Raw genomic sequence first — 27,439 nt, 5'->3', positions numbered from 1 at the left:
CACAGAGGGGAGTGTCCTTGATCACAGAGGGGAGTGTCCTCGATCACAAAGGGGAGTGTCCCCGATCACAGAGGGGAGTGTCCTCGATCACAGAGGGGAGTGTCCTTGATCACAGAGGGGAGTGTCCTTGATCACAGAGGGGAGTGTCCTTGATCACAGAGGGGAGTGTCCTTGATCTCAGAGGGGAGTGTCCCCGACCATAGAGGGGAGTGTCCCCGATCACAGAGGGGAGTGTCCTCGATCACAGAGGGGAGTGTCCCCGATCACAGAGGGGAGTGTCCTCGATCACAGAGGGGAGTATCCCCGATCACAGAGGGGAGTGTCCTCGATCACAGAGGGGAGTGTCCCGATCACAGAGGGGAGTATCCCCGATCACAGAGGGGAGTGTCCTCGATCACACTCACTACACCCCAGTCTTCCCAGTGCCAGCAGCCCATGGAGGACTGGTGTTGAACCAGCATAATCACTCCAGGTCACTCTAGGTCACTCTAGATCACTCAGGCCAAACCCAGTATGTTTGGATCGGCTATTTGTATGTGTCCATTAAACGTTCATATGTATTTAGAAATGAACATTGCATTCGTTACAATATTGTGCACCCAACAGTCAACAAATATGACTAGTGTCACAAACTTTAACATATCAGTAGGTGTAGTTGACTATTCTAACTATTTCTCAGAGCTGTAGTGTCTCAGAGTGCCAGACACCTTCTTCTCCTGCCTACGAAGTGACCTTGAACATGGAGGATTGGAACACAGTGTCAAGCACTCAGGGCCTTCCTGACCTGGCTTACCCAGACACTACAAGAACGATGCGTTTGCTCACCACTGTCATGTTGAGAAATAATAATAAAGCACACAGTGTTCAAGTTTGGATTGGGGTTTGGGTTTTAGTGTAGTTATGAAATATAGTTTAGCGTATAGGGTTTGGGGTATGGGGTTTAGGGCATATGGTTAGGATATAAGATATATGAGTAAGACTTATTATTTATGAACATGGTTTAGGGTGAAGCTTAGGGTTAAGAGTATAGGGTTTAGGGTATAGGGTTTGGGGTATAGAGTATATGGTTTAGGGTATAGAATTTAGTATTAGAATTTAGTATAGGGTATAGAATTTAGTATAGAATTTTTCAGGGCTATACCAGGCATACCTATACCAGGGTACGCCTGGTATAGGGTTTAGGGTTTAGGGCAGGGGTGCCCATTACGTCGATCGCGATCTACCAGTCAATCGCGAAGCAGTGTTAATTTCACAAGCAGTGTCATTGTTTTATTTAACTAAATAAAAACTATACGAAAGGATAAAAACGATTACGAAATTAATGGTCATTTGCATTAACGAATAAAAACGAGACGAAAATACTGGCCAGCGACGACATTCAATCAGACCTGATTTAGTTTAGTGAAAGGTATAGGATAAGTTAAGAAGAGATCCGACCGTAACTATTTTAGCGTACATGGAGAGGCGGGACAAACCGGGTAACCGTCCAATCAGAACTAACATCTTCACATCGCACAGAACCCGGGAAGACCAAACCAGCCTGTGAACTGTGGCCACTCATGAAATTCTTCCTTTGACTTTGAGAAAAAGAAGACGGTGTGTAAACCATGTGGAATGATGATGTCGGGAAAAATACGACAAATTGGTCATCTTATAAGTAGCTCGCAAGCTGAAAAATTGTGGGCACCCCTGGTTTAGGTTATAGGGTGTAGGGTATAGGGATTAGGGCATAGAGTATAGGGTATAGGGTATAGGGATTAGGGCATAGAGTATAGGGTATAGGGTATAGGGTTAGTTCTATAGAAGAATGAAGGTGTAATGCTGCAGGATCATTGTCTGAACAGACTGAATCACAGCCACCATCCTGGTGCTCCACACCTGCTCCAGTTTGCTCTTGATGGCTTTGGCATTCAGGGTGGCTTGTTTTTCTGCTACCAGCTCTTATCTGGGCTAATGCAGACGGGCTCGTTTTAAAATCACCGGAGCTGCCAAACTCTCAAGGCCCATTTGTACATATTATTGAGAACATGTGCAGGTTCGTGTGTGCGTAAAGTATTATGTGTCTAATCTGTTTGTCTGTATTTACGAGGACAGATAAAGACTGTAACGACTGATAAAGACACCATCACCACCACCACATCATTATGTCAAATCATTTGTACCTTACAGTATTTGAACCTGACAGACTGTGGAGCTGTCCACTAACACGGGTGCTGAAAAACTATACCATGAGATGTATGTTTCCAGCAACTATATATATATATATATATATATATATATATATATATATATATATATATATATATATATATATATATATATATATATAACTATATATATAATTACAGCATTGCATCTTTTCAACCAATAACACACAGTACTGGTGGGACTGAATCAGGGTTGATAGTAGTAACAGTGAATCCCTAATACTGCAGTTATGTACGGATCCATTCTATAATTTTAACTACATAATTGTAGAACTGCTTCTTCCCAGCAATAATGTACAAAACTATTTAACAAACAGCACTCAGCTGGTTCCTTATAATTTCTTGAGATTTTAGCAAAAAAAGTCTGTTGATAAGATGTAGGAGATGATGAGATGGAGCTTCATCATTTCTGGCTATTCATTTGCAAAGCAGCACCCAATAAATGTGGCCACGATTCACTCTTTCTAGTAAAGACGGAGTGGCCCTACGCCGATACACACCTCTACACACCAGGCCCTCTTTGGTGACCGCCTGCTTGCACACTCCACAACTCTTGGCTTTCTTGAAGGTCTTGACCTTGAAGCTGTGGGAGTGGACGCCTTCAAAGTCCTCGGGCTGCAAAAAGCAGAAGAAGACACAGGTCAGAGGTCAGAAAGGTCAGAACAAAGGTCAGAACACAGGAGAGTTGCAATCATCACGCTGTTGTTCCCGTTGCTCCTGTCGTAAGGAGCTCGTTGCCCTCGAGGATTCCCTCTGCACTCAACGTTTAGTGGACACTGGTCATTATGCAACGCTCAGGTTTTGAAGTGCAGATTAATTAGCTGTTGTCTGCTCCTCTGATTAGAAACCATCCTAAATTCAGAAAGATTACATCAGGTTTTTTTTGTCTGATCATGCAAATGAAGCTATAAAGCATCTAAAAGCTAATTGGTCAGAGAGCGGCGATCACATTTGGCTCCACCAGTATCATCACAAAGATGGTGTACCAGTGATGGGTGTAAGACAGGAAAGAGGACGTGAGGCTTTAGCCACCACAGGCCAAGGCACGTATACACCAGAGCACGCTATCGCTTTGAAGATATCGTTTTGAAGACTTTAAGGGACTAATACGAGCTGATGAGAGGCAGGGTGGGCGTGGCCACAACAGAAGGCGAGGCAACCGTCAATGACGGCCTATCAGCTCAGAGTCTCTGTGTAAGATCTCTGCCCTGGCACCAATAGTGCATCACATACATCTAAACAAAAAGTGAATATGGTACATGTGCCGAACATTATGAAAAGCAGCTGAAAGCAGCTTGTTTAACATAAGAAAAAATACTTGAATCATCTAAAGGCCAGAAATTCAGAATAAACCTACATTAGCAGGATATGTATGGCTCAGAGTGTTAACATATGTATGGGTTTGCGTTAACATTCCCACCTTTCAAACACTACACACTACACACACACACACACACACACACACACACACACACACACACACACACACACACACACACACTACACACACACACACACACACACACACACACACACACACACACACACACACACACACACACACAGTCCCTGCTCTGCAGAGCCATTTTGCCGTAGTTTTGAGAAGTGTATTTCTCAGCGTTTTCCTTCTCCCTATCTCTCTAAATCTTAATGGCTTCGGTCACACCCTCCTGGGTGGGTTACGCCGAGGATTGTGGGAAGGAGGCAGGTGACCTTGGCAGTGCGGAGATGGAGAGAGAAGGGGTGTAAATCACCTGCATCACACTGGCCTCCTCTACCTGCTCACTCACGCTCTGCAGGCCTGCGTGACGGGTTCTGCTTCAGCAAGCCCACAACAGACGTCCACGTGCGCCCAACAGACGTCCACGTGCGCCCAACAGACGTCCACGTGCGCCCAACAGACGTCCACGTGCGCCCAACAGACGTCCACGTGCGCCTAACCGACGTCCACGTGCGCCCAACAGACGTCCACGTGCGCCTAACCGACGTCCACGTGCACTTTGCAAAGCAGACTAATAAACAAGATGGACGGTCCCATCCTCGTTGGGCCTGTAATGTCCTATACAGCATCCCTGTTCTGTCCTACACACACACCACAGCACTAGTGCTAAAGATAACCCACTGGACTACTTTAGGGCTTCAAGGTGTGTGTGTGTGTTTCTAGCAATGTTCCTTCACAAAGGTCCAGTGGTCCCCACAGAATGTGCGTGTCCGTGACAGACACGGGACTTTTTGTGCCAATTCATGAACGATGTTTTCGTTAAACTTGCTTTAGTCCTCTTTCATAGCACGTACGTTGACTAAATGAAACTGAAAACTGAAACGCTGCATCTCTAAGGGTCATTCATAATCTAAATCAGCATTTAATACTTACATGTAGGTTTGTGTACAGTACATGTATATATGTATGTGCATGTATATATGTGTGTAAATGTATGTGGGTGTGTAAATGTATGTGGGTGTGTAAATGCATGTGGGTGTGTAAATGTATGTAGGTGTGTAAATGTATGTAGGTGTGTAAATGCATGTGAGAGTGTAAATGTATGTGAGTGTGTAAATGTATGTAGGTGTGTAAATGCATGTGGGTGTGTAAATGTATGTGGGTGTGCAAATGCATGTGAGTGTGTAAATGTATGTGAGTGTGTAAATGCATGTGGGTGTGTAAATGTATGTGGGTGTGTAAATGTATGTGGGTGTGTAAATGTATGTGAGTGTGTAAATGCATGTGGGTGTGTAAATGTATGTGAGTGTGTAAATGTATGTGGGTGTGTTATGCATGATGTGCTGAGCTTGCTAGCAGTCACATGACCTGAGCACTCTCTATTAACATCTGTTCCATTTGTACTCTGACTGCCTGGGTTGTCAGCCGACGTGGTTGCCAAGGAAACGGCTGCTTTCAAGCATTACAGCTGTTTATGCTGAGTGTGTTCGAGTAGCGACCCAGATCTGGTGCGCCAGAGTCAGTCAGACCACATCAGAGCACACAAGCACAGACCCGCTTAGATTTAGAGCAGTTACTCCAAATTACCACCAAGATATGCAGGAATACACAGCCGCAAATGCTTGTGTCTACATAGACCATCATTCTCACATACCTTCCTTTGTGGGAAAGAGGTGTAGAGGAGGGGATAGAGACAGAGAGAGAGAGAGAGAGAGAGAGAGACAGGGAGAGGGACAGAGAGAGAGGGAAAGTGAGGGAAAGAGAGAGACAGAGAGGGGGGAAAGAGAGAAAGAGAGAGAGAGAAACAGAGAGAGAGGGAATGTGAGGGAAAGAGAGAGACAGACAGAAAGAGAGAGAGGAACAGAGAGACAGAGACAGAGAGAGGGAGAGTGAGAGAAAGAGAGGCAGAAAGAGAGAGAGAGGGGTCGAGAAAGAGAGAGAGAGAGAAACAGAGAGGAGGAGAGAGACGACAGAGAGAGAGAGAAAGAGAGATGGACAGAGAGAGAGAGGGAGAGAAGAGAGAGAGAGAGAGAGAAAGAGAGACAGAGAGATGGACAGAGAGACAGAGAGAGAGAGAAAGAGAGAGAGAGAAAGAGAGAGAGAGAGAGAGAGAGAGAGAGAGAGAGAGAGGAGGCCTGATGTGACAGGATGAGGTGTGAGCTGCTCCACGTCTAAGAGCTCACCGGCTGAGTAGCCATTTAGCAGCCGCATGCCCTCACACCCTCACACACACACAAACACACAAACACACACACAAACACACACACACACACACACACACACACACACACACACACACACACACACACACACACACACACATTTATACACATACCAACACTTAGACCCATTTACTCTCCCTGCACCACCCACACACACCTCCCAGACTGGATGCAGTCAGATAAATTCATGTCACTATGTGTTTGTACACCATTCTTCAATGGAAATAAATCCTTCCTTTCACCAGGTTCCTAAAATGAACCCAGAAACAAGTCAAATCAAATTATCCTCTCATCACTTCCTACTTGAACACGTTGTTCTGCCCGGCGTCCCACACTCTCTGTAGACTCAGAAGACGTCTGAAGTGTCATCTCTGTTCTCCAGAGGATCCGCTGTAGTCTGCCCAGCTCCCGTAGGTGTTGGAGCAGATCCCCATCAGCGAAGCCCCGGGGAACACCAGCCCTGAGCGCCGGCCCAGCAGGAGAACGCACCACCAGCTGCTTCCTCAGCACTGAGATACCCATTCAGGAGCCTCAGATGGAGAGACCATCTGCTGTGACCCCCAAAGCACCCTCACCTGCCTTTTCTCTCCTCCGCCACAGGACGTGGTTTTGAGGGAGCGTCTAGCTGTTTGTCAACAGTTTAGAGTGCTGGCTGGACCCTGTTCGCCTCCCACGATGACAACAGCCAGAGGATTAACAGAGGCACTGATCTCAACATCTGTTCTCTGTCTGCTTTCAGATACTGTGTGTGTGTGTGTGTGTGTGTGTGTGTGTGTGTGTGTGTGTGTGTGTGTGTGTGTGTGTGTGTGTGTGTGTGAAAGAGAGAGAGAGAGAAAGAGAGAGAGACAGAGAGACAGAGGCTTAGACATACAGACTATTGTGGTTAATTACTGTTTCATTACTGGCATACTAAACACCTGGTACGGACTGATCAATAGTACTGTTATCATTCAGTACTGTGTGTTATAATTCAGTACTGTGCATTATCATTCAGTACATGGTGTTATTATTCAGTACTGAGTGTTATCATTCAGTACTGTGCGTTATCATTCAATACATAGTGTTATCATTCAGTACATAGTGTTATCATTCAGTACTGTGCGTTATCATTCAGTACATGGTGTTATCATTCAGTACTGAGTGTTATCATTCAGTACTGTGCATTGTCATTCAGTACATGGTGTTATTATTCAGTACTGAGTGTTATCATTCAGTACTGTGCGTTATCATTCAGTACATGGTGTTATCATTCAGTACTGTGTGTTATCATTCAGTATTGTGCGTTATCATTCAGTACATGGTGTTATTATTCAGTACTGAGTGTTATCATTCAGTACATGGTGTTATCATTCAGTACATGGTGTTATCATTCAGTACTGTGCGTTATCATTCAGTATTGTGTGTTATCATTCAGTACATGGTGTTTGCCTCAGTACTGTCCTCCTGCTGCAGGCCTAACAGGGTCAATGTTTCCTTTTTTATGTTTTTTTTTTTTTTTACCATAACTGGTTGTTCAACAGCCTACTGAGAATTCACATTTCCATGGCAACACATGTCCCTGTGGGTAGATTTCAAGATCTGTGCCTTACCTTTACAAACTCGGTTTCAAGATCCCACTCATCCAGCGATAAGAATGGAAGAAAAGTAGGTGTACCCTGGCTAGCCGCACCCTCTTCTCGGCCACACCCCCTGCTCAGTGTGAATGCTGGCGGTTTCTGTGCTATGGGAGTAGCAACGTAACACAAGGGCAACACTTCCTGCTCCAATTCCTGTTCCCAATTTCCAAGCCAATCAGAACTCCAGCAAGAACTTGGCCTGCCCTTTCTGTAATAATCTGTGTTCAGTGCGACAGCGTCACCACAGAAAAACTCCCAGAGAATGTCACGTGACATAAAAATCACACGTCACCAAGGTGTTGTTCAGAGAGAGAGCCAGCCAGGAGGAGAGGAAGAGAGGACATATCGGGACGGGGGAGGAGCATTCATGCTCTCACTCACCACATTCTAGGATATTCAGGGGTGGAGTAACACCTTCTCCTGTCCATCATACCCTTTACATGAAAAGACGTGGTACCTCAGTAACTCCAGCTCAGTGGCCGTCTGCTCCCAGGTGTCCAAACCCAGTATGTGATGTGCTCAGGAGTGTGTGCTCAGGAGTGTGTGCTCAGAGCAACACTCTTCACAAAGAAGGGCACATCCTTAAACCCTTGGTGCTAATGCGAATGAGAGACTCTTAATACTCCCACCTCTTAAATATGATGTGGAATACAGTTTGTAAAGAGCTCATTACAGTACCCTGATGGGTTGTAAAAATTGATTATGGAATGAGACGTTCTGAAAGATTTGGCGAACACACTGGGACAACACATTAACACACCAACATGACGAGAGATCGAAAGGCGAGACCTGTCGGGTAAGAACGCCGTTCGCCGGTAAGAGTGAGACTCTTCTTCATCACTCCAGTGCACAGGAGCTGCAGTGACTCAAGGGCTCCCAGGATGAGGAGCTTCACGCTGTCCTATGGCTGTTCCACTATATGGCTCTTCCCCTCTACACCAGTTCCACTACATGACTACTCCACTATATGGCTGTTCCACTATATGGGTGTTCCCCTCTACAGCTGTTCCACTACACGGCTGTTCAACTATACAGCTGTTCTACTATACACCTTTTCCACTATATGGCTTTTCAAATATACAGCTATTCCCCTCACAGCTGTTCCATTATACGACTGTTCCATTATATGGTTGTTCCATTAAATAGCTTTTCCCCCCACTACATCTGTTTCAATATATGGCTGTTCCAATATACAGCTGTTCATTATATGCCTGTTCCACTACATGAATGCTCCACTATACGATTGTTACAATATACGAATGTTCCACTATACGAATGTTCCACTATACGAATGTTCCACTATACGAATGCTCCACTACACGAATGCTCCACTATACGATTGTTACAATATACGAATGTTCCACTATACGAATGTTCCACTATACGAATGTTCCACTATACGAATGCTCCACTATACGAATGTTCCACTATACGAATGCTCCACTATACGAATGCTCCACTATACGAATGTTCCAATATACGAATGTTCCAATATACGAATGTTACAATATACGAATGCTCCACTATACAAATGTAACAATATACGAATGTAACAATATACGAATGTAACAATATACGAATGTTACAATATACGAATGTTACAATATACAAATGTTACAATATACAAATGTTACAATATATACGAATGTTACAATATATGAATGTTACAATATATGAATGTTCGACTATACGAATGTTACAATATACGAATGTTCCACTATATGGATGTTCCACTATACAATTGTTCCACTAAACGGCTGACAGCAGTAGCGCAGCATTCGTGGGGTTAGAAAAGGTCCAGCATGCAATCTGCTTGGAAGTGAATGCCGTCTTGTAACAGCGTATGCCATGTGGGAGCTCAGGTTCAACAAGGTCTCATTCGAGGTTGGACAGGGGAATGACTGATCCAGGGACAGCCACTACAGGAACCAACAGAGAGCTTCAAAGGCTCTGAGCAGAGAACAGAGAAGAGAACAGAAGGCACATGTGTGTGCGCACAAGGTACAAAGAAATACTGCTGTCCCAGACTGACCCCACCACCCACTTCATCCTGGAACACAGCCTACATACACCACTCAGCTGTGTGTGTGTGTGTGTGTGTGTGTGTGTGTGTGTGTGTGTGTGTGTGTGTGTCTGTCTCTCTGTGTGAGTGTGTGTATGTGTGTGAGGGCCTGTGTACTTTCAGTGCTCAAATAAAGACTTCTCTACTTTATCTATGACTCAATTCAGACTATATATATCTGCCTTCAGAATTCTTTTTAAGCCGTAAACATCGAAAGTCAGACTGCTGTTGCCCAGGAGACAATATTTAATATCAATCTGACCTTTCAAACTTACGTCTCATCACGCTTCCCATATCCACAGTCAACACAGTCAACACAGTCATCAAGCCCACACACAGGAAGCTTGGCCCTGTCTCCCTGGACCACTGGGCAGAGTTCCTGCAGGAACTGGTGGTTCAGCGCACTGCCTTAGGAACATCTCTCCGGTGTATCTGGTGTATTTGCGGGGTAACACGCTCCCTCATTCCAGACACAGTTTGCCATTGAAATAGAAAGAAAAACATGTGGAGACTTCAAGTGAACTCAGCAAACTGAATTTGACTCAGTGTGCACAGGGTTTAGTATTCTCTAATAATAACTGACATAACGCATTCTGAGAGGGACCAGAGAAGGGCGGAGCGTCCTGCCACGTCCTAACACACGTGATTGGCCACTGACTGAATCATCAATTACAATCCTGCTGTGCGATCCAGAGGCACTAGGACCCAGCAGTCATATCTGGAGCTGGTGGCTTCTTGACGTGCCTCTCTGCAACATAAAGAGGTTTATGTGGGAGCAGGGATGTAACACACAGGCAACAGCACCGGCTTCCGATTTCCAAGCCAATCATAACTCTGAGAAGAACAATAGGGCTTTTGTGTGGCGCCACCGTGTGACCGATTTGGGAACAGCGGGATACGATGAAGTCCTGCTGTGAATCAGCCCGGCTTGAAACAAGCAGTACCAGCGTGTCTGCGTGGAGTTTTGAAAACGTGAGTTCTGGGCGGGTTCCAAGAGGGCACACGTAGTCAGGAACCAATCAGATGCTCCAATCAGATGCTCCAATCAGATGCTCCAATCAGACACCAAGCACCCAAGAGTAGCACATAGATGGATTTGGTGTGGCACATAGTGTGGCAGTGTATACTTTAGTGCTAAATATGGTCACCATGCAGTAGGGACAGAGGGACAGAGGGACAGAGGGACAGAGGGAAATGCAGCCAAATTAACAGAAGGATGAAAATATGAGGGTCAGAGGGAGAAGGAGAGGAAGAGAGAGGGAGAGTTGGGGGATAAGGAGAGAGGCAGAGAAGAATGGAGGGAGAGAGAGTGATGAAGGGAAAGAACAGGAGGGAGAGAGAGTGAGAGAGAATGCTGGTGAAACAGATGTATTTCACAGTAAAGCTCCCAGACCCTGGAGGGGGTTGTGAGCCTGTGTGTCCAGCTGACGGGCTGGCCACCGAGCCCCTACTGCCAGGGGCGGAGACGCCACCTGGTGCAGCTCCACTCTCTCCCTCACAACCAGACCTGTGATGTTGTCCCACCGCAACGCCTCCCTCTTCACCCCCCAGTGTCTGCGTCTGCCTTCACGCTGGAGCCCCTGTGTGTGACGGGCTGACTGAGGCCAGACCAGGAGAGGGTAGAAGCATTCACAGGGTTCCTGAACCACAGCGTTCCCCGACCACAGCGTTCCTGAACCACAGCGTTCCCGGACCACAGCGTTCCTGAACCACAGCATTCCCTGATCACAGCATTTCCTGATCACAGCGTTCCCCCACCACAGCGTTCCTGAACCACAGCGTTCCCCGACCACAGCGTTCCTGAACCACAGCGTTCCCGGACCACAGCGTTCCTGAACCACAGCATTCCCTGATCACAGCATTCCCTGATCACAGCGTTCCCCCACCACAGCGTTCCTGAACCACAGCGTTCCCCGACCACAGCGTTCCTGAACCACAGCGTTCCCTGATCACAGCGTTCCCTGATCACAGCGTTCCCCCACCACAGCGTTCCTGAACCACAGCGTTCCCCGACCACAGCGTTCCTGAACCACAGCGTTCCCTAATCACAGCGTTCCCCCACCATAGCGTTCCTGAACCACAACGTTCCCTGATCACAGCGTTCCCCGACCACAGCGTTCCTGAACCACAGCATTCCCTGATCACAGCGTTCCCCCACCACAGCGTTCCTGAACCACAGCGTTCCCCGACCACAGCGTTCCTGAACCACAGCGTTCCCTCACCACAGCGTTCCCGGATCACAGCATTCCCTGATCACAGCGTTCCCCCACCACAGCGTTCCTGAACCACAGCGTTCCCCAACCACAGCGTTCCTGAACCACAGCGTTCCCTGATCACAGCGTTCCCCCACCACAGCGTTCCTGAACCACAGCGTTCCTGAAACACAGCGTTCCTGAACCACAGCGTTCCCCGACCACAGCGTTCCTGAACCACAGCGTTCCCTGATCACAGCGTTCCCCCACCATAGCGTTCCTGAACCACAGCGTTCCCTGATCACAGCGTTCCCCGACCACAGCGTTCCTGAACCACAGCATTCCCTGATCACAGCGTTCCTGAACCACAGCGTTCCTGAACCACAGCGTTCCCTGATCACAGCGTTCCCCCACCACAGCGTTCCTGAACCACAGCGTTCCCCGACCACAGCGTTCCTGAACCACAGCGTTCCTGAACCACAGCGTTCCTGAACCACAGCGTTCCCGGACCACAGCCTCATAAAGAGGTCCGTGTTCTGCAGAACTACCTCTACCACCTACAGCCAACAAAGGCAACAGGAACTGAGAGATTCCAAAGGACAAACGAAACCCAAAAACTTATATCATACAAATACATATATCATATCTTTTTGACCAGAAGCATCCTTGAAACACCCTCAGATGGAGTCTGTGAGAAGACATTATTTGTAATCTCTTCTTCTCAGGTGTGTTTGCCTCACTGCTTCTGTAGTGTAAATGTCTGCTAGCAGCTGGCTGTCCCGTGCTGTAATCAGACGCTGTCCTGACACCAGCGTGCTCTGTAATCTCTCCGGCTGACACTTCGTCCAGCGGTGTGCTTGTTCCCTGCTTCATCTGTACTTATATCGTTTCTGTGCTTTAGTATCAGTGCTGCACTCCCCATTAAATCTTCACTTCTCCATCCACTAGGGGCCATCTGTAGAACCGGCCAGGGTCTAAAAATAGCCCCTCTCAGTAAACAAGAGAAGAACCATCTCCGCCTCCAGACCATACACATGTATAGGAACAGCTGCTGATCTGAGCACAGTTCCGCTGGCTCTTTTAAACTGGCTCAAATCCCAGCTCAGGAAGCTGATCCCAGACCAGTTGTCAGGAGATCTTCTCTATCTGGAGCAGAGTCTAGGCTCACGGCGGAGAAGGAACCACATGCAGACCACAGGATGTTCGAGGCGAATGATAAATCACCAGACGAGTCTCTAATCGCACCGGGCACTGCGCACTCCCGTGCCCGGGGGCCACGTTTCACAGCTCCAGTCTGAACGTCTGTTTCTCAAATCACAAAATGAGAAGGAACTCAGGAATACTTTCTGCTCGTAAAGCAATACGTGTTATTCTTCAGCTGTTTGGTGCACACACACCTTTTCTGCTGCATTTACAGGGTCCATCAGACTTATCATGTTGACCATTTTCAGATGTTTATGAAGATTCCCACTGCACATACCTGTTAAACATAGTTTATTAGGAGGAGGGTTTCAGGTCATTCTGCCTGGCGCTGAGGATTAAACCACAGGAATCTCAGAAGGACAGGTATCGTTTTCCTGATCATAGCAGGACGCCGATCAGAGCAGGAGCTAATTAATGGAGGTGCAGAGCAATGGTCCCTGGGCCCACCACCCCGGTTGTGGAGCTGGCCACGGAGCTTTGGAGAAGAGCTCACCTCAGGGTTGGAGCTCTGTGTCACGCATGCTCCGAGCAGCAGATGAGACGACACAGGAGTTGAGAACAGAAATAGCCTCACCGAGGTGGACAAGGTGGGTAGAGAATCGTTGAGAACGTCCCAGCATCTCCATGTTTGAGCCACGCAGCTCAGGCACCACCACACTCTCACAAGTGTCTCACGCCACGGCTCACGTCACGGCTCAACACCGAGCAGCTCACACCACGGATCGACAGGACACTGCTTCCCCAGCTCAGACTGAGCAGGATGGCCTGGACGAGGACACGAATGCCACGTCTTTGACACCCCATCCGTCCACCTTTCATTAATAACCCTCCACGCTGGGACCAGGCATGTCCCAACACGCAGTCGCACACGCACATACACACAAATACATGTGCCCATACACGTACAGACAGACATACGCACGCACATACACATACACACACACACACACACACACACACACGCACATACACACACACGTACACACACATATACACATATACGTACACACGCACATACACATATACGTACACACGAACATACACGTACACATACACGTACAGACGCAGATACACGTGCACATACGCGTACACACACACACATACACATACACACACACATACAATTTCAAACACTCACACATGCACAGCAGCAGCAGAGCAAAGGAGGGCAGGACACTCCACACACACACACACACACACACACACACACACACACACACACACACACACACACACACTCAAACTCAGCAACAGCACAATGAACACTTCAGAGATGGCAGAATCTCTTACCCAAAACATACAGGACAGGCAGACCCAGGTTCTGGCCCGGCCCAGAAGAGCTGCCGGTAAACCCAGAGACATGGCCGGCATTCTGGACGGACTCTGGGTTTCCTCTGGTTGTAATCAGATCACAATATTCCCCCAGATCCCAAATTTTCCACAAATCTCCCTGTGCTAGCGACAGAGGTCCATTACACAGGCAGGCAGAGGAGAGAGGCTGCAGTATGATTTCTCTGCTCCACACTCTTTTATCCCATCCTCCCTCTCTCTCTCTCTCTCTCTCTCTCTCTCTCTCTCTCTCTCTCTCTCTCTCTTCCTTAGGATAAGGCATTCTTGACTCTACAGGCACCAGGTTGGGGGGGGGGGGGGGGGGGTGTGTTCTAGTCTGGCTTTTATTTCACTGCCTCCCCCAATCCCAAACCTGCTCCCCTGCACGGCTCCTCCCCGTTTTCCCCACGGCTCCTCCCCCTTTCCCCATACCTCACGCGGCCCCCGTGTACACACACCCTCACACCCACATCCCTTCTATCTCCTCAAATCCTCTCTCTCCCACACTCCATTTCTCATTCTCTCTCTCTCCATTTCTCTCCACTCTGTCAATCTCCCCATCTCTCCTCTCTCTCCATCTCTCTCACAATTTTTCTTTATCTCTCTTCCCATCTCTCTCTCCATCTCTCTCTCCTCTTGCCTCCTTACTCATGTTATTGCTAACATAACATAAAATTTTCATTGACTCTCCTCTCTCCTTTTCTTCATTGTATCTTCTCTATTTCTTTCTCTCTCTCTCCATCTCTCTCATCACTTAGTTTCACTGAGCCACTGATGAAACATCTTCCCTCTCTGACAGGTTAACATTAACCCATATCTGGATGTTACTCATCTCTGATAGGCTAACATTAACTCGGATCAGTCAGGTTGCCAGTAAGACAGATCTGAATGTAATCCCTCGTTGATAGGCTAAATGTAAAATTTATCTGAAAGACTCAATGTAACCTACCTCTGAAAGAGTTAATATCACCAATCTATTAAAGGGTTAATCTCACCTGTCTATTAAAGGGTTGATATAACCCATCTATTAATATAACCCATCTATTAAAGGGCTAGTCTCACCCATCTATTAAAGGGTTAATCTCACCCATCTATTAAAGACTCACTGTCACTTATTTCTATAAAAACTGCATTTTAGAGAATCTGGTGAATATAAGAACTTCAGTACACTGACTTAACATAAGAACATGTGCAATTCAACATGTCCAAGTCTTATTCCTCTTATGTTTGCATACATTGATGTAAAGACACAGTGTGTGGATGGATGTTTGTGTGCACAGTGTAATCAAAAAGGTCTTGGGACAATATGAACATTGCGATTTGTCCAGTTAGAAGGGCTGGTTTGATATTTTCAGCGGAGCTGCTAAACACTCTGGGAGGCTAACCCATGGACATGTTTAGCTGGATATCTCCAGCTGTCAGCCAGATGGAGGTGCCTGGGTAGCTCCATCTCTCCAGACAACGCTCATCAGTCTGGGACAGACCTCCAGGGAGAAGCCTTCCTCCAAAAGCCACTCACTCAATAACACACTATAGATCTCCTCTCGCTGTCTCGGACAAACAAACACATGTAGGGGGGATAAAATTTCAATCGTAATAAATCATAATCTCTCAGGCGGTCAATCACACCTTTAAAGATGTTAGACTGGGATAGACAGTAGCCGCAAAGCAGATCCACCGGACACGTTTAGTCGGGAGGGTGGCACCCTTAATCGGCCGTCAGATATAATGGTGTGAGCATCCGTCAGCTGATCCTGTATGGACTGGATATCAGGATCAGACACAACAACAGTTGTAAATTCCATCGGTTCCTAATTACTACTGTGATTTGAAAAGAGCTTATCTGCAAACAACATATAGATTTGAATGTAAAGGTATGAATGTAAAGATAGGAATGTAAAGGTAGGGATGTATAGGCAGGAATATAAAGATAGGAATGTAAAGATATTAATGTGAAGACAGGAATGTAAAGATATTAATGTAAAGAGAAGAATCTAAAGATAGGAATGTAAAGATATGAATGTAAAGACAAGAATGTAAAGTTAGGAATGTAAAGATATTAATGTAAAGATTGGGATGTAAAGATATTAATGTGAAGACAAGAATGTAAAGACAGGAATGTAACGATATTAATGTAAAGACAGGAATGTAAAGATATTAATGTAAATATATTAATGTAAAGACAGGAATGTAAAGAGCTGTTCAGTTTCCACATTAGTCATGCAAACAGGTACATGTGCAAACAGGACAGATGCTCCTTCTTCAACAAACTAAAACACAACAGAATCCAACCAAACGTGTGTGTGTGTGTGTGTGTGTGTGTGTGTGTGTGTGTGTGTGTGTGTGTGTGTGTGTGTGTGTGTGTGTGTGTGTGTGTGTGTGTGTGTGTATGTATGCCGCAGAGAGAAAGAGAGAGAATCAGTCTTTTTCACCTCAAGGCTGATCAAGATTCTGTGCTTTTCTTTCGCCAAGCCCATGTCTCTGCAACCGCCACCCTGTAACCCCCACCCTACAACCGCCACCCTGTAACCCCCACCCTACAACCCCCACCCTGTAACCCCCACCCTGTAACCCCCACCCTGTAACCCCCACCCTGTAACCCCCACCCTGCAACCCCCACCCTGTAACCCCCACCCTACAACCCCCACCCTACAACCCCCACCCTACAACCCCCACCCTGTAACCCCCACCCTGCAACCCCCACCCTGTAACCCCCACCCTGCAACCCCCACCCTACAACCCCCACCCTGCAACCCCCACCCTGCAACCCCCACCCTGTAACCCCCACCCTACAACCCCCACCCTGTAACCCCCACCCTGTAACCCCCACCCTGCAACCCCCACCCTGCAACCCCCACCCTACAACCCCCACCCTACAACCCCCACCCTACAACCCCCACCCTGTAACCCCCACCCTGTAACCCCCACCCTGCAACCCCCACCCTGTAACCCCCACCCCATTAAATAAAACAAAAATTTTGTTTTAAACAAAAATAAAAACAACTGTGTCTCTGGCCAGTAAGCAGGTAAGTAAAATCTCAACAGCTCCACTTAGTGGTCATTTGTGAGCTAATGTTCAGAAGACAGCAGGAACACAGACACTGCCGCACTGCTAACAGGGACATGCCTCTGGAGTGGGCGGAGTGGGTTGAGTGGGCGGAGTGGGTGGAGTGAGTGGAGTGGGCGGAGTGGGCGGAGTGGGCGGAGTGGGCGGAGTGGGCGGAGTGAGTGGAGTGAGTGGAGTGGGCGGAGTGGGCAGAGTGAGTGGAGTGGGCGGAGTGGGCAGAGTGAGTGGAGTGGGCGGAGTGAGTGGAGTGAGCGGAGTGGGCGGAGTGAGCGGAGTGAGCGGAGTGGGCGGAGTGGGCGGAGTGGGCGGAGTGGGCGGAGTGAGTGGAGTGGGCGGAGTGGGCGGAGTGAGTGGAGTGGGCGGAGTGGGCGGAGTGAGTGGAGTGGGCGGAGTGGGCAGAGTGAGTGGAGTGGGCGGAGTGAGTGGAGTGAGTGGAGTGGGCGGAGTGAGTGGAGTGAGCGGAGTGGGCGGAGTGAGTGGAGTGGGCGGAGTGGACGGTGTGGGTGGAGTGGGCGGAGTGGGCGGAGTGAGTGGAGTGGGTGGAGTGGGCGGAGTGGGCGGAGTGAGTGGAGTGGGCGGAGTGGGCGGAGTGGGTTGAGTGGCTACAACACCGACCTCCTGTCAGCGGAGGTTCTGAGGCTGCTAAATCCCCCAGGCCAGGAGACATATGAAACATACAGCAGAAACATCTTCCCCCAAAATGTCCCCAACACAGACGTCCAACTCCAACGCAGCAGGCAGGTTCCATTCTGGCCCGCTCTGACTGGTCACCGTCCAGGCTGAGCTGGGCTTTTACTTCTATATACAAAATCCCCAAACACATGGCTTTGAATCAATAGGTTAGAAGGTTCTGAGCCAGGCCATCTGATTGGTTTATGACATCTTATACTAGTCGGGGTCACAATGGGCAGGTTTGCCAGTCCACCACATGGCAAACACACACACACACACACACACACACACACACACACACACACACACACACACACACACACACACACACACACACACACACACACACACACAATTTAGAGTAACCAATCAACCAAACACGCTGTGGGAAGAAACCGGAGTACCCGGAGAAAACCCACACAGGCAGAGGGAGAACATGCAAACTCCACACAGAGCGGACCGGACTGAGAATCAAACCCAGACCACCACACCACTATGCATGAACTATACACTCCTGGAGAATACACAAAATTACAGCATGTATGCAATAAAAACACAACAGAGTGACAGCAGAGCTACTGAAAGCTGGAGAACTCTCTCTTATTGCGAACACATCTGCACAGCATTATGGTCCAGATATCTGACACTGTTGCATCAGTGTCCAAACAGACTGTAGGGGAGACGCTACGTCTCTAGACTGTGTTCACATGTGTAGAGGTGATCCACCCAAAAACTGGGAGCTTGTTCGGCGAGTTTTCAGGGCTAATGCATTTCTCCTTAGCTGTCTGCAGGGCACACAGCATGGGCTCATTTAAGAGCCGCTGAGACATTAGTGAGACGAGAGAGAAAATCCTCCGGTGTAACGGCTACCCGGGAGACGCATGCTGGGAGCCATGAACGAGCTGATGAGGGAGACAGAGATTCATCTCAGGGTTAAAAAACTTCTATGGGAGACATTTAGAGCCAACAACACCTGCATCCACCTGTCCCACGATCCCCTGTGTGTACCCCCCAATCCACCTCCAGCTCAGCCCCAAATGCAATAACGTCACTGGAACGACACGCGGAGGAAGAGACAGACAGATGGAGTCAAGTGGAGAGATGGAGAAACACAAATCGTTGCTTTTACAGCAGCCACTACATTCCCAGCTCGATTGCGCAGGGGAAGCCGGTAAGGACACGGGGCATAAAAGGAGCATGTGTGTGTTTTCCCTAGCACACCAATACACACAGCACCTGTTAGCAAGGCCTGAGCACACCACAGCTGGGGCCTCTCCACTCACCCACAATTCACTGGGGCTGCAATAGCAGTTTTGTCCTCTAGCAGCAGAGTGCAGAGGTGCCATCGTTTCTCCTGTAATGAGGTACTGTCCCTCGGTCTGAGGTGAGAAGGCAAAAACGACACCGTATAGTTTCAAAACGTTCTCTCTGACATGTTAGGCTTCTGACATCATAGGTCTGTGATGTCATATCCCTGACGCAGACCCTCCACACTTCTCAGTCTATATCACGTAAGACCTGACACAGACCCTCCACATATCTCACAGTCTATATCACGTAAGACCGGACGCAGAACCTCAACATATCTCACAGTCTACATCACGTAAGACCTGACGCAGACCCTCAACATATCTCACAGTCTATATCATGTAAGACCTGACACAGACCCTCCACACTTCTCAGTCTATATCACTTAAGACCTGACACAGACCCTCCACACTTCTCACAGTCTATATCACGTAAGACCTGACGCAGACCCTCAACATATCTCACAGTCTATATCACGTAAGACCTGACGCAGACCCTCAACACTTCTCACAGTCTATATCACGTAAGACATGACGCAGACCCTCAACATATCTCACAGTCTACATCACGTAAGACCTGACGCAGACCCTCAACATATCTCACAGTCTATATCATGTAAGACCTGACGCAGATCCTCAACACTTCTCACAGTCTATATCACGTAAGACCTGACACAGACCCTCCACACTTCTCACAGTCTATATCACGTAAGACCTGACGCAGACCCTCAACATATCTCACAGTCTATATCACGTAAGACCTGACGCAGACCCTCAACACTTCTCACAGTCTATATCACGTAAGACATGACGCAGACCCTCAACACTTCTCACAGTCTATATCACGTAAGACCTGATGCAGACCCTCCACACTTCTCACAGTCTATATCACTTAAGACCTGACGCAGACCCTCCACACTTCTCAGTCTATATCACTTAAGACTTGACACAGACCCTCCACACTTCTCACAGTCTATATCACTTAAGACATGACACAGACCCTCCACACTTCTCACAGTCTATATCACGTAAGACCTGATGCAGACCCTCCACACTTCTCACAGTCTATATCATGTAAGACCTGACACAGACCCTCCACACTTCTCAGTCTATATCACTTAAGACCTGACGCAGACCCTCAACACTTCTCACAGTCTATATCACTTAAGACCTGATGCAGACCCTCCACACTTCTCACAGTCTATATCATGTAAGACCTGACACAGACCCTCCACACTTCTCAGTCTATATCACGTAAGACCTGACACAGACCCTCCACACTTCTCACAGTCTATATCACGTAAGACCTGACGCAGACCCTCAACATATCTCACAGTCTATATCACGTAAGACCTGACGCAGACCCTCAACATATCTCACAGTCTATATCACGTAAGACCTGACGCAGACCCTCAACACTTCTCACAGTCTATATCACGTAAGACCTGACACAGACCCTCCACATATCTCACAGTCTATATCACGTAAGACCGGACGCAGAACCTCAACATATCTCACAGTCTACATCACGTAAGACCTGACGCAGACCCTCAACATATCTCACAGTCTATATCATGTAAGACCTGACACAGACCCTCCACACTTCTCACAGTCTATATCACGTAAGACCTGACACAGACCCTCCACACTTCTCAGTCTATATCACGTAAGACCTGACGCAGACCCTCAACATATCTCACAGTCTATATCACGTAAGACCTGACACAGACCCTCCACACTTCTCACAGTCTATATCACGTAAGACCTGACGCAGACCCTCAACATATCTCACAGTCTATATCACGTAAGACCTGACGCAGACCCTCAACACTTCTCACAGTCTATATCACGTAAGACCTGACGCAGATCCTCAACACTTCTCACAGTCTATATCACGTAAGACCTGACACAGACCCTCCACACTTCTCACAGTCTATATCACGTAAGACCTGACGCAGACCCTCAACATATCTCACAGTCTATATCACGTAAGACCTGATGCAGACCCTCAACACTTCTCACAGTCTATATCACGTAAGACATGACGCAGACCCTCAACACTTCTCACAGTCTATATCACGTAAGACCTGATGCAGACCCTCCACACTTCTCACAGTCTATATCAATTAAGACCTGACGCAGACCCTCCACACTTCTCAGTCTATATCACTTAAGACCTGACGCAGTCCCTCAACACTTCTCACAGTCTATTTCACTTAAGACCTGATGCAGACCCTCCACACTTCTCACAGTCTATATCATGTAAGACCTGACACAGACCCTCCACACTTCTCAGTCTATATCACTTAAGACCTGACACAGACCCTCCACACTTCTCACAGTCTATATCACTTAAGACCTGATGCAGACCCTCCACACTTCTCACAGTCTATATCATGTAAGACCTGACACATACCCTCCACACTTCTCAGTCTATATCACTTAAGTCCTGGCGCAGACCCTCAACACTTCTCACAGTCTATATCACTTAAGACCTGACGCAGACCCTCCACACTTCTCACAGTCTATATCACGTAAGACCTGACACAGACCCTCCACACTTCTCACGGTCTATATCACTTAAGACCTGACGCAGACCCTCAACACTTCTCACAGTCTATATCTCTTAAGACTTGACACAGACCCTCAACACTTCTCACAGTCTATATCACTTAAGACCTGACGCAGACCCTCCACACTTCTCAGTCTATATCACCTATAAGACACTTTTTCTCCTTCAGAAACTGAAATAATCCCACATGTGTATGCAGTTATGCCGGATCGCTACAGAGGCCACACTGCTAAACAGTATAGGCAGCTGCACTGTTACCACCCAGAGGGACATGTAGAGTGGTAAAGGCAGCCCAGCACGGCACACACAGCAGCCACACACAGCAACCACACACAGCAGCCACACACAGAAGCCACAGCAGTCACACCACGTCACAGCACACCACAACACAGCAGCCACACTTCCATTCCTGAATAAAATCTGTACTAACCGCCTACACAGGAAAGACAGCAGCACAATAAGAAACTCAAACCTGGGAACCACCTCCACTCATACATACACCCACATCACCTCCACCCATACATACACCCACACCACCTCCCCCATACATACACCCACACTATCTCCACCCATACATACACCCACACCACCTCCCCATACATACACCCACACCACCTCCCCATACATACACCCACACCATCTCCACCCATACATACACCCACACCACCTCCACACATACATACACCCACACCACCTCCCCCATACATACACCCACACCACCTCCACCCATACATACACCCACATCACCTCCACTCATAGCAGACTCCACATCACCTCTCACCGCATAACATACTTCCACACCACCTCCAGCTCATACATACTCACATCAGCCTCCAGCCCATACATACACCCACACCACCTCCCCATACATACAACCACCCACCTACGCATACCAGTCTGTCATACTCCACCACCTCCACTCTACATCACCCTCAGACACCTCACCATGATTGACACCCTCTCCACCGCCACCACATACACCCACAACCACCTCCACCCATACATACACCCGACAACTCACCTCACCCATACATACACACACACCACCTCCACTCATACATACACCCTATCATCACCTCCACCCATACATACACACACAACACCTCCCCCATACATACACCCACACAATCTCCACCCATACATACACCCACACCACCTCCACCCATACATACACCCACATCACCTCCACCCATACATACACACACCACCTCCACTCATACATACACCCACATCACCTCCACCCATACATACACCCACACCACCTCCACCCATACATACACCCACACCACCTCCACCCATACATACACACACATCACCTCCACTCATACATACACCCACATCACCTCCACCCATACATACACACACACCACCTCCCCCATACATACACCCACACAATCTCCACCCATACATACACCCGCACCACCTCCACCCATACATACACCCACATCACCTCCACCCATACATACACACACACCACCTCCACTCATACATACACCCACATCACCTCCACCCATACATACACCCACACCACCTCCACTCATACATACACCCACATCACCTCCACCCATACATACACACACACCACCTCCACTCATACATACACCCACATCACCTCCACCCATACATACACCCACACCACCTCCCCCATACATACACCCACACCACCTCCACCCATACATACACCCACACCACCTCCCCCATACATACACCCACATCACCTCCACCCATACATACACCCACACCACCTCCCCCATACATACACCCACACCACCTCCACCCATACATACACCCACACCATCTCCACCCATACATACACCCACACCACCTCCACACATACATACACCCACACCACCTCCACACATACATACACCCACACCACCTCCCCCATACATACACACACACCACCTCCACCCATACATACACCCACATCACCTCCACTCATACATACACCCACATCACCTCCACCCATACATACACCCACACCACCTCCCCCATACATACACCCACACCACCTCCACCCATACATACACACACACCACCTCCACCCATACATACACCCACACCATCTCCACCCATACATACACCCACACCATCTCCACCCATACATACACCCACACCACCTCCACACATACATACACCCACACCACCTCCCCCATACATACACCCACACCACCTCCACCCATACATACACCCACACCACCTCCCCCATACATACACCCACACCACCTCCACCCATACATACACCCACACCACCTCCACCCATACATACACCCACACCACCTCCACCCATACATACACCCACACCACCTCCACCCATACATACACCCACATCACCTCCACCCATACATACACCCACACCACCTCCCCCATACATACACCCACACCACCTCCACCCATACATACACACACACCACCTCCACCCATACATACACCCACACCATCTCCACCCATACATACACCCACACCATCTCCACCCATACATACACCCACACCACCTCCACACATACATACACCCACACCACCTCCCCCATACATACACCCACACCACCTCCACCCATACATACACCCACACCACCTCCCCCATACATACACCCACACCACCTCCACCCATACATACACCCACACCACCTCCACCCATACATACACCCACACCACCTCCACCCATACATACACCCACATCACCTCCACCCATAAATACACCCACACCACCTCCACCCATACATACACCCACACCACCTCCACCCATACATACACACACACCACCTCCACTCATACATACACCCACACCATCTCCACCCATACATACACCCACACCACCTCCACACATACATACACCCACACCACCTCCACCCATACATACACACACACCACCTCCACTCATACATACACCCACACCACCTCCCCCATACATACACCCACACCACCTCCACCCATACATACACCCACATCACCTCCACTCATACATACACCCACACCACCTCCCCCATACATACACCCACATCACCTCCACCCATACATACACCCACACCACCTCCCCCATACATACACCCACACCACCTCCACCCATACATACACCCACACCACCTCCCCCATACATACACCCACACCATCTCCACCCATACATACACCCACACCACCTCCACACATACATACACCCACACCACCTCCACCCATACATACACCCACACCACCTCCCCCATACATACACCCACATCACCTCCACTCATACATACACCCACACCACCTCCACCCATACATACACCCACACCACCTCCACCCATACATACACCCACACCACCTCCACCCATACATACACCCACACCACCTCCACCCATACATACACCCACACCACCTCCACCCATACATACACCCACACCACCTCCACCCATACATACACCCACACCATCTCCTCTCATGCATACAACCTGGGAACAGTACATTCCAATTAAATGTATTTTGTAAATACATAAATGTAATTTATGTATCAGTCATTGTCCTCTGTGTTGCTTCTCTGGGTGACAATACGTGTTGTCAGGCTCTGTGCAACTTTACGCACCTGTGATTGATACCACAAGAAATTTTTGCTGTTACAAAGACAAAAATGAAGCTAATCTTCTATACTGTGAGTTCGCCTGCTGGGCTCACTGCTTGCAAATCTTCCTCCCTGTCTGTATTTCTGGCAAAAAGCTCTTCCTGTATTCCACAATGTACACAATACCATCTGTCTATCTGTCTGTCTGTCCAAACAAGATACAAGTAGTACATAAGAAACAGGTTTGTGTCCTGCCGTAGCAGGACTGTTTCAGACTGCCATGTACTAGCGTGCCTGAATAAAAGCAAAAGCCTTCAGCCTGAAGGGAGAGTGTTCAGAGAGAGGCACATGGTGTGTGTGTGTGTGTGTGTGTGTGTGTGTGTGTGTATGTGTGAGAGAGAGAGAGAGGGGGGGGGGGTGTGGGACAAAAAGGGCGTGTCATAGAGGACCAGTGGGTGATGGCTGATGGGGGGTGAATGAAAAGCAGTTGGATGTGGGGTTGGTGGGAACTGAAAAAACCTCGTTGAGGTACGTGAGCTGGGAGAGAACTGGGGGGGGAGGGGTGATCTGCTGCAGTGGGGGAGGGGGGGGGGGTTCTGCAGCAGACCAATCAGGAAAAGCAGTGAAGTACATAATGGGCAAACCAACCACAACTTCAGCCCTACTCTCAGACCACCCCCACCACTCCACCCCCCCCCCCCCCCCCCCACCACCACTTTCAAATCTGACCAATCTGCCAAAATGTTTAAGGGATTGTACATGCCGTAAAAACACCTGGCGAGAATTCAAGACAAACCTGAAGGGTGGGCTGAGACAATCAATCAATTCCGTGAGATACCAATCCCTGAAACACTAATCCCTGAAATACCAATCCTGGAGACACTAATCCCTGAAATCCTAGAGACACTAATCCCTGAAATACCAATCCCTGAAATACTAATCCCTGAAATACCAATCCTGGAGACACTAATCCCTGAAATACCAATCCCTGAAATATCAATCCCTGAAACACTAATCCATGAAATACCAATCCTGGAGACACTAATCCCTGAAATACCAATCCCTGAAATATCAATCCCTGAAACACTAATCCCTGAAATACCAATCCCGGAAACACTAATCCCTGAAATACCAATCCTGGAGACACTAATCCCTGAAATATCAATCCCTGAAACACTAATCCCTGAAACACCAATCCCCAAAACACAAGTCCTGAAACATCAATCTCCCAAACATCAATCCATAAAGCATTAAGCCCCAAAACACCAATCCTTGAAACATCAATCCCTAAAGCATCTAATCCACAAAACCCCAATCCCTGAAACACCAGTCCCTATAGCATCAAAAGAACCAGTCCCTATAGCATCAAAAGAATTCAGTCCCCAGAAATGAGAACTGCAAAAGCACGCGTTACAAAGACAGGAAGATACAAATAAGATCAAAATTATGTTTCACTGCAGCACTGAAGCGACTGAAGCCAAACGGTTTAGTAGGAACGCGAGTTTTTGCTCTAGACGCATCCCAGTCTGTGTGGAGAGTTGTGACGAATGATTGACGTTCTGCGCTTTGCGGACATCCTGGCTCGGACCTCTGCACAACGCGGAAGAGGTCACTGTCGCAGGATCGGACCGAACTCTCAGCGTGGAGAGAAGGACACAGTCAGCTGATCTTTCTCTCCACACACACCTGAGAGATCAGCTAGTAGCCACCAGGTATGGCGTGGGGAAAGAGGAAAGATCAGATGGTAAGCACAGGTACGTCAGGGCAGGGAGAAGAGCTCAACTAGACCGCAGAGGGGAAGAGCAGAGAACACACGAGATGAGCAGCAGAAACGAGAACCGCTTTAGCCCCACTGAAATGCACCGTCAGCTCACGTGAAACGGTAGTAGTGTAAGGTGACCCTCAAGTGTGTGTGTGCATGCGTGTTTTCTGTGTGTATGTGTGTTTATGTTTGTGTGTGTGTGTGTGTCTAAAGCAGCCTTACCTTATCTCTTCTGGCTGTTCTCAGTGGGAAGAA

The 27,439-nt window shown here is 48.2% G+C and overlaps 1 protein-coding gene across 7 annotated transcripts in view; it reads right to left on the bottom strand.

Moving 5' to 3' along the window:
* The window catches only part of tns1a (tensin 1a), a 93,898-nt gene that overhangs the window by 65,896 nt on the left and 563 nt on the right, over nucleotides 1–27,439 (bottom strand). For 6 of the 7 annotated variants that reach the window (XM_077015985.1, XM_077015987.1, XM_077015986.1 and 3 more), the window contains exons 1-2: nucleotides 27,407–27,439; nucleotides 2,708–2,822 (exon numbers count right to left, since the gene is read on the bottom strand). The exon at nucleotides 27,407–27,439 is cut by the window's right edge. In XM_077015985.1, coding sequence (XP_076872100.1) covers nucleotides 2,708–2,822; nucleotides 27,407–27,439 — 148 coding nt within the window. Of the gene's footprint in view, nucleotides 1–2,707; nucleotides 2,823–6,173; nucleotides 6,255–27,406 lie in introns of those variants that run through there. The other variant, XM_077015984.1, reaches the window with a different exon arrangement.

Source organism: Brachyhypopomus gauderio, chromosome 8 (genome assembly GCF_052324685.1).
Source record: "Brachyhypopomus gauderio isolate BG-103 chromosome 8, BGAUD_0.2, whole genome shotgun sequence".
In the NCBI taxonomy this organism is placed as follows: domain Eukaryota; kingdom Metazoa; phylum Chordata; class Actinopteri; order Gymnotiformes; family Hypopomidae; genus Brachyhypopomus; species Brachyhypopomus gauderio.
The sequence above is the reverse complement of the archived record's forward strand: the minus strand, read 5'-3'. Positions and strand labels throughout refer to the sequence as shown.